The sequence below is a fragment of the Heterodontus francisci genome, chromosome 32 (assembly GCF_036365525.1).
Source record: "Heterodontus francisci isolate sHetFra1 chromosome 32, sHetFra1.hap1, whole genome shotgun sequence".
NCBI classification, from domain to species: domain Eukaryota; kingdom Metazoa; phylum Chordata; class Chondrichthyes; order Heterodontiformes; family Heterodontidae; genus Heterodontus; species Heterodontus francisci.
Window position 1 is genome coordinate 1,498,533 of NC_090402.1, and position 8,968 is coordinate 1,507,500.

At 42.9% G+C, this 8,968-nt stretch overlaps 1 protein-coding gene across 1 annotated transcript in view; it reads left to right on the top strand.

The window, feature by feature from the left end:
- The first annotated feature begins 705 nt into the window (after positions 1–705).
- Positions 706–8,968, top strand: part of dbh (dopamine beta-hydroxylase (dopamine beta-monooxygenase)) — a 61,168-nt gene continuing 52,905 nt past the window's right edge. The window contains exons 1-4 of the mRNA XM_068011829.1: positions 706–1,035; positions 1,824–1,970; positions 2,195–2,452; positions 5,643–5,819. Coding sequence (XP_067867930.1) covers positions 706–1,035; positions 1,824–1,970; positions 2,195–2,452; positions 5,643–5,819 — 912 coding nt within the window. The remainder of the gene's footprint in view (positions 1,036–1,823; positions 1,971–2,194; positions 2,453–5,642; positions 5,820–8,968) is intronic.

The following is an 8,968-nucleotide window of genomic DNA, read 5'->3' on the forward strand; positions in this document are numbered from 1 at the left end:
GTGGGGGAGAGTAATAGTGAAAAGTTTGGGGAGTAGGGGAGAGTAATAGTGAAAAGTTTGGGGAGTAGGGAAGAGTAATAGTGAAAAGTTTGGGGAGTAGGGAAGAGTAATAGTGAAAAGTTTGGGGAGTAGGGGAGAGTAATAGTGAAAAGTTTGGGGAGTAGGGAAGAGTAATAGTGAAAAGTTTGGGGAGTAGGGAAGAGTAATAGTGAAAAGTTTGGGGAGTGGGGGAGAGTAATAGTGAAAAGTTTGGGGAGTAGGGGAGAGTAATAGTGAAAAGTTTGGGGAGTAGGGAAGAGTAATAGTGAAAAGTTTGGGGAGTAGGGGAGAGTAATAGTGAAAAGTTTGGGGAGTAGGGAAGAGTAATAGTGAAAAGTTTGGGGAGTAGGGGAGAATCATGTCATTTATTGTGGAAATGACTGCAGTGAAGCCGAGCTTTCAGTGATTGAACCAGATGGGTTATAGGAAGCACATTTGCTGATTTTTAACCCAATAAATTAAAAAGGAAGATCAGTTAAAATGGTTAAAGGGCAGCTAGTCTCCTTCAGTTTACTGATGATGAGCCTGTCTAATAGGATTAAGTGAGGATGAGATGTGTTCACCCAGAGGCTGAACTATAATTTGATCAGAATTTTGATCCACAGTGACCATTCTGTTTAAAGCAGGCGACAGTCCTGATTGCTGCTGCAGTTGAGGTCTTTGACAATGAGGGATGCTCAGTGTTGGCGGAGGCTGAGACTCCGGGAGACTATCTCCATCTACCTGACCACGCTGCTGATCATCCTGGGTGTCCTGGTGTCATTGTTTAACCCCACCACCCCCAGGCACAGTCCTTTTCCCTACTGGGTGCCCTTGGACCCCCAGGGAGTGGCAGAGCTGGCCTGGAATGTCAGCTATTCCCAGGAAGCTGTGTATTTTCGCCTTTTGATCAAACAGTTGAAGTTCGGGATGCTGTTTGGGATGTCAGACAGAGGAGACATTAGGAATGCTGACCTGGCCGTTCTGTGGACTGATGGCCATAACTCTTACTTTGGGGTAAGTCATGGTTTGATGGCAGTAATTCAGAGCCAAGAGTAGCTGCACTCCTCAAACAACACAACCCAATGATGCGAGACAGCCTGTGGTTTCCGGGTCCCTGTAGATTGTAACAGGTCAAACACACACATTCAGATAGTGTACACACAGACACACACACACACAGTGTACACACAGACACACAGACACACACACACAGACACAGTGTACACACAGACACACACACACAGACACACACACACACACAGACACACACAGTGTACACAGACACACACACACACAGACACACACACAGACACAGTGTACACACAGACACACACACACACAGTGTACACAGCCACACACACACACAGACACAGTGTACACACAGACACACACAGACTAACACACACAGACACACACACACACAGACACAGTGTACATACAGACACACAGTGTACACACAGGCACACACACACACAGATACAGGCACTTTACACACACCCGTTCCCCAGCTCATAGGTATATTTACTGGATGATGTGATCAAAGCTTTGTCTGTTACTGGTTTCGGCCAAGAGTTGGATAAATGTTGGATGCTGTAGGATATTGGCGTGTCTGGTGCAGGTTCAGCAGCAATCCTGGGACCAATCCTATAATAGAGAGGGAGAGATCAGTTACACTCCATTACCAACTAGATTCGAAATTCTAGGTGAGAATACAAGCAAAGCAGCTTCCCTGCACAATATGCTCTTGTTGGGAAATGTGGCTGTGTCGTTATTTGATGCTATTTCTGTTCCCGTGCTGTTAGGATGCCTGGACTGATGAACAAGCACAGATTCACTTGGACATGCAGCAGGATTACCAGCTGACTGATGCTCACCGATCTGGCCAGAGCCTTTACCTCACCTTCAAGAGACAATTCAACACATGTGATAAAAGAGACTACATCATTGAGGTGAGTTTGATCTACAGTCTCCACCAAGTTAGCTGCTCACAGCTGGATGAATGATGATGGGCAATGAAACATTAACCAGAGAGATCCAGCACCTTCAGGCGGAAAGACTTTTTCTCATTGAATCTCGCTAATTGGGGAGCGGGCCCTTTAATTCCGTTTGTACATCTGATTGGCTGAGAATGCTATGTGTATCTGTGTCCAACTGATTATCCTTTTCCCTCTAGGGTGGAACAGTCCATATCCTGTACAGATTCCTTGAGCGACCGACAGCATCACTGGAATCAATAGACTTGAGATCAATGATCGGGGGCACACAGCGGGTGCAGCTCCTGAAACCCACTATCCGCACGCCCACACTGCCCTCAGATATTAAGGTGCTGGAGGTCCTCGCCCCCAATGTGTCAATCCCTGACCAGGAGACTACCTACTGGTGTTACATCAGCCGACTGCCCAGTGACCTACCCGCACATCACATCGTCATGGCAAGTAGCATGTGAATGGTGAATAGAGCCAAGGGTTGGTGAATGAATCAAGGGACTGTGCTGCAGAAAGCCCAGCCAGACAAATGTTTTTATTATTTTCATTCTGGGGATGTGCCCAGCATCTATTGCTTGTCCCTAGTTGGCCTGAACTGAGTCAAAAGCAAAATACAGCGGATGCTCGAAATCTGAAATATAAATAGAAAGTGTTGTAAATACTCAGCAGGTCACCCTTTATGGTCGATAACCTTTCATCAGAACTGCGAAATTCTGATAAAAGGTTATCGACCTGAAACATTATCTCTGATTCTCTCTCCACAAGTACTGCCTGACTTGCTGTGTATTTCCAACATTTTCTGTTTTATTAAACCTGAACTAAGAGTTTTGTTGGGACAGTTCAGAGGGAAGCAAACTGTCAATCAAATTGGAGTCACATATAGTGTCAGATGGGTAAGGACGGCAGGGGTCCTGTCCCAAAGGACACTCGAGAACCAGTTAGGTTTTTACAACAATCTGGAGTATGGAAAGTGTAGAGGGGTACTTAAAAAAGTAATTAGGAGAGCGAAAAGGGGACATGAAAATAACACTGGCGGGCAAGATAAAGGAAAATCCCAAGGTATTTTCTAATTATATTAAGGGCAAGATGATAACTAGGGAAAGAGTAGGTCTCATTAGGGACCAAAGTGGCAATCTGTGTGTGTAGAGCCGGAGGGCATTGGTGAGGTTTTAAATGATTACTTTTCATCTGTGTTCACTATGGAGAAGGACGATGTAGGTGTAGAGATCAGGGAGGGGGATTGTGATATACTTGAACATATTAGCATTAAAAGGGAGGAAGTATTAGCTGTTTTAGGGGGCTTAAAAGTGGATAAACCCCCAGGCCCAGATGAGATGTATCCCAGGCTGTTATGTGAGGCAAGGGAGGAGATAGCAGAGGCTCTGACACAAATTTTCAAATCCTCTCTGGCCACAGGAGAGGTACCAGAGGACTGGAGGACAGCAAATGTGGTACCATTATTCAAGAAGGGTATCAGGGATAAACCAGGTAATTACAGGCCGGTGAGTCTAACATCAGTGGTTGGGAAACTATTGGAAAAAATTCTGAAGGACAGGATTAATCTCCACTTGGAGAGGCAGGGATTAATCAGGGATAGTCAGCATGGCTTTGTCAGGGGGAGATCGTGTCTAACTAACTTGATTGAATTTTTCGAGGAGGTGACTAGATGTGTGGATGAGAGTAAAGCAGTAGATGTAGTCTACATGGACTTCAGTAAAGCTTTTGATAAGGTCCCACATGGGAGATTGGTTAAGAAGGTAAGAGCCCATGGGATCCAGGGCAATTTGGCAAATTGGATTCAAAATTGGCTTAGTGGCAGGAGGCAGAGGGTGATGGTTGAGGATTGTTTTTGCGAGTGGAAGCCTGTGACCAGTGGTGTACCACAGGGATCGGTGCTGGGACCCTTGCTGTTTGTCGTGTACATTAATGATTTAGACATGAATATAGGAGGTATGATCAGTAAGTTCACAGATGACACAAAAATTGGTGGTGTCGTAAATAGTGAGGAGGAAAGCCTTAGATTACAGGACAATATAGATGGGCGGGTAAGATGGGCGGAGCAGTGGCAAATGGAATTTAATCCTGAGATGATACATTTTGGGAGGACTAACTAAGCAAGGGAATACACAATGGATGGTGGGACCCTAGGAAGTATAGAGGGTCAGAGGGACCTGGGTATACTTGTCCATCTATCACTGAAGGCAGCAGCACAGGTAGATAAGGTGGTTAGGAGGGCATATGGGTTAATTGCCTTTATTAGCTGAGGCATAGAATAAAAAAGCAGGGAGGTTTTGATGGAGCTGTATAAAATGCTAGTTCGGCCACAGCTGGAGTACTGTGTACAGTTCTGGGCACCACACTATAAGAAGGATGTGATTGCACTGGAGAGGGTGCAGAGGAGATTCACCAGGATGTTGCCTGGGCTGGAGCATTTCAGCTATGAAGAGAGACTGAAAAGGCGAGGGTTGTTTTCCTTAGAGCAGAGAAGGCTGAGGGGGGACCTGATTGAGCTATACAAAATTATGAGGGGCATTGATAGGTTAGATAGGAAGAAACTTTTTTTCCTTAGCAGAGGGGTCAATAACCAGGAGGCATAGATTTAAGGTAAGGGGCAGGAGGTTTAGAGGGGTTTTGAGGAAAAAACTTTTCACGCAACCAGTGGTTGGAATCTGGAACGCACTGCCTGAAGAGGTGGTAGAGGCAGGAACCCTCACAACATTTAAGAAGTATTTAGATGAGCACTTGAAACGCCATAGCATACAAGGCTACGGGCCAAGTGCTGGAAAATGGGATTAGAATAGTTGGGTGCTTGATGGTCGGCACAGACACGATGGGCCGAAGGGCCTGCTTCTGTGCTGTATAACTCTATGACTCTATGACAGCTTCATGGTAATTTTTAACAATCACAGATTTTTATTTCCAGATTTTTGTAACTAAATTCAAATTGTCAAAAAACCATGGTGGGATTTGAACTCATGTCTCTGGATTATTGGTCCAGTAAGGGAAACACTACAATCCCGTAGCCTGTTACAACTCAACATGGCACAGGCTTAGTGTTGTTAACATTCCCCTTCTATACAATATTTACCTATTTTATTTTAGCCGGAATATTTTTGGGTGCCAGAATAGCTGAAGAGGAACGAGACGCGTTAAAAGGTCCAGCACTAAGAATAATTTCAGCACAGGTGATTGAGAATCAGATTGTCTGCTCATTGAGGAATCTTTGATTCACAATCTGTCAGGTTCAGATGTTGAATCACACTCTGTCCCTATCCCTGCAGCTCCATTTCAAACACAGCACTCGGGGGAATTGAGGGGAAAGTCCATATCCTGGGCAGTGACAATCAGTCAAATCAAGATCATTTTTTCCTTCTTTATTTAACTATTTTCTGTTTGGTCCCTGGAATATGCTGAGTTTCTGTCAGACCCCTGATCTGTGGTAATCTGTCTGTAATCAGATCTCATGTGAACTGTAATGAAGTGTAGGTTCCATTTACTTAGGCTTTTGAGTTGATGTAAAGAACCTGAAATTCACGTTGATTACACCTGACAACCTCTTATCACCCAGCTCCTCCCACCTACCAAAGGACATCACCTCTGTTTCTATCACTAACTCCTGTCTTCTCTTCTGTTCAGTATGAGCCAGTGATTGCAAAAGGGAATGAAGCTATTGTCCATCACATGGAGGTGTTCCAGTGTGCACCGCAGTTCGACCAGATCCCACCATATAACGGACCGTGTGACTCCAAGATGAAGCCTTCACGACTGAATTACTGTCGGCATGTGCTGGCAGCGTGGGCAATGGGCGCTCAGGTTAGTAAGGATCCTGCATAGTGTGAGGGGTAGGAGTGAGTGAGGGTCTCACACTGTGGGGGTCTGGGGGAGTGAGGATTTGTGTATTTGTACTCCCAGATCCCTTTGCTCCATTACCTCATTTAGATTCTTATTGTCCAAGTAATATGTGATTTCCTTTTTCTTTTTATCAAATGTAATATCTCACATCCTTTCAGCATTCACTCTGTTAAGTCCCCTCAGGATTTATGTTTCAATAAGATCACCTCTCATTCTTCTAAATTCCAATGAATACAGACCCAACCTGTCCAACCTTTCCTCATAAGATAACTCCTTCATCCCAGGAATCAGTTGAGTGAACCTTCTCTGAACTGTTTCTAATGCAATTATATCCTTTCTTAAGAAAAGAGACAAAAACTGTACACAGTACTCCAATTTTCTCACCAACACCCTGTACAACTGAAGCAAAAGTTCTCTACTTTTATATTCCATTCCCTTTGCAATAAACAACAACATTCCATTTACCTTCCTACTGACTTTCTGTACCTGCACACCAACCTTTTGTGATTCGTGTACCAGGACACCCAGATCCCTTTGTACCATCTCTCTCCATTTAAATAATATCCTGTTTTTCTATTCTTCCTACCAAAGTGGACAGGTTTACATTTTCCACATTCTTATAATTTTGTCACTTGTTGCAATCCTCTCCAGTATTGACTATCCCTCCCCCACTTTGGTGTTGTCCACAAATTTAGAACTTCTGTTTTTGATTCCAAAGTCTAAATTGTTACTATAAGTTGTGAACGACAGTGATCCAGCCCTGATCCTTAAGGGATCCACTTCCCACCTTCTGCCACTCTGACTCTTGTTATGACCAGGTGAGAAATGTGTCTCTGGGTCTTTTGCAGTCTTTACCTGGTCTTACTGTAACAGGATTTAATTTTAAACACACTGTGTTTTGAGCTTTCCCTTTGTGAATCCTTGTTCACAGATTTCCAATTATAAGGCAAAGAAATGAGCACACCAGGTTTTCTCAGGTTTAAAGAAGAAAAAATTAAATTTATCAAACCTTAAACTTAAACTCTACTTCGGGTAACGCCTACGGATATACGACACACCCATGGCAGCATGCACACACGAAACACACGTGCAAATAGGTACAGAGAAGAAGAGAGGAAAATATAGTAGAGAGGGGTTTGAGGCAATTTCAGACGAGTTTCTTGTTTACAGTGCTTTGAGCTCATTTGATTGTAGTAGTCTTGCTTTTTGTTGGGGCCCAGTATTCTTAAACCGGTTCACATAGGGAACTTTTCTCTCTTTGAGGTTCACGTGTTTTCACAAGAATCATTTCCCTGAGAGATGAGCAGGCAGGACTGGAGAGGTTCTGCTTCAGTTCCAGGAGCACATGGCTTTCTGAGTTCAAATCCTCTGTTGGAAGTTCAAATTCAAAACCTCTAACAGTCAGTCATGTGACCAAAACTGGTCTGACCACTTCTTCTGTGTTTGTGGATTCTGCTATCTTAGCAGTCAACCTGGAATGCTAGCTTCCCCCCCACCTTCAACGTCTGGTAATCAAAAGTCCATTTTTGGTTGAATGGGTCAGAGCATGGTCCTTTGTCCCTTGTTCCAACACTGTCTGTTACCATGCAAATGTCTTTCCAGTCAGGGGTTTGCAATTTTAAGTTTTATTGTGGCAAAATAATGTGTGCAAGTGGGGGCTTTGCCTGACATTCTGCAAGCTCTGACCATCTTCATTAGTGTATTATGTGGCACCTTACCAAAGGCCTTTTGGAAATCTAGATATATTATATCTACTACATTACCATCCTCTACTCGCTCTGTTACCTCTTCAAAGAATTCAATGAGTTAGGCCAAGCAAAATTTGCCCTTTTGAAATCCATGTTGACTATTCATTATATTTTTGGTTTCTAGATGTTTTTCTATTCTCTCCTAAAGTAAGAATTCCATTATTTTTCCTACCAATGATGTTAAGCTGACTGGTCTATAGTTCCTGGGACATGTTCTATCTCCCTTTTTAAATATTGGTATTTTATGAATGAATTATTAAGTAGCAATAATTGCACCTCTGCTATTTCTTCTCCAGTTTATTTTAAAATGCGGGGATGCAATCCATCTAGACCAAGGGCTATATCCTCTTTGAATTGAATTAGTTTATTTGATATGTATCCTCTTTTTATTTTAAATGCAGTTATATCATTTCCATTCTCAGGTTCCGATGTCATGTCCACCTGATCCAGTTCCCTTGTAAATACTGAAGCAAATTAATTCTTTAATATTTCTGCTATTTTGCTTTCGTTGCCTATGATTTTATCGGTCCATCCCTTAGTGGCACTATTTCCTTACAACTTTACTCTTTTTCTTTATGTTCCTTGATAATTTCATTTCATTGTACCTCTTTGCTATCCCTTGCTGTACATGTACTCGTTCCTTACCCTCACTATTTCAGTTATGTCTTTTTATTTAATCTTTCATGGGCCAGGCCAGTATTTATTGCCCATCCCTAATTGCCCTTGAGAAGGTGTTGGTGAGCTGCCTTCTTGAACTGTTGCAGTCTATTCATTTATTCACTATTGTGTTCTATTAGTGTTTAGTTTGTTTTTGTTTTTGGCGGAATATATTTTTCTGGGGCTTTGTTGAACACCGTTTTAAATATTTCCTATTGATGTTCTACATTGTTTGTCAATATCGTTGTCCATTTTATTTTCCCAAGTTCTTTCTCAGCCCCTCAAAAGCAATGTTTCTCCAATCCATTACCCTGATCGTTGTCCTTCTCAATTTTTATCCTAAATTAGATTATATTATGGTCACTATTGCCCAGATCTTCCCCAACTTTTACTTCTCTTACCTGCTCTGATTCATTCCCTATTACCTGATCCAGTAGTGATTCCTCCCTTGTTGGGATTTTTACACATTGGGTTAGAAAGACATTCTGTACACGTTGTCAGAACGCCAGTCCCTTATCCCCTTTACCTACCTCTTCTGACCAGTTAATTTCAGGTTAGTTGAAATCCCCCAGGATTATTATTCTATGTCTGTTACTCATTTCCCCAATACGAACGTATGAATGGTGGAGCAGGAGTAGGCCACTCGGCCCCTCGAGCCTGCTCCACCATTCAGTAAGTGCCTGGCTGAACTGATTACTCCACATT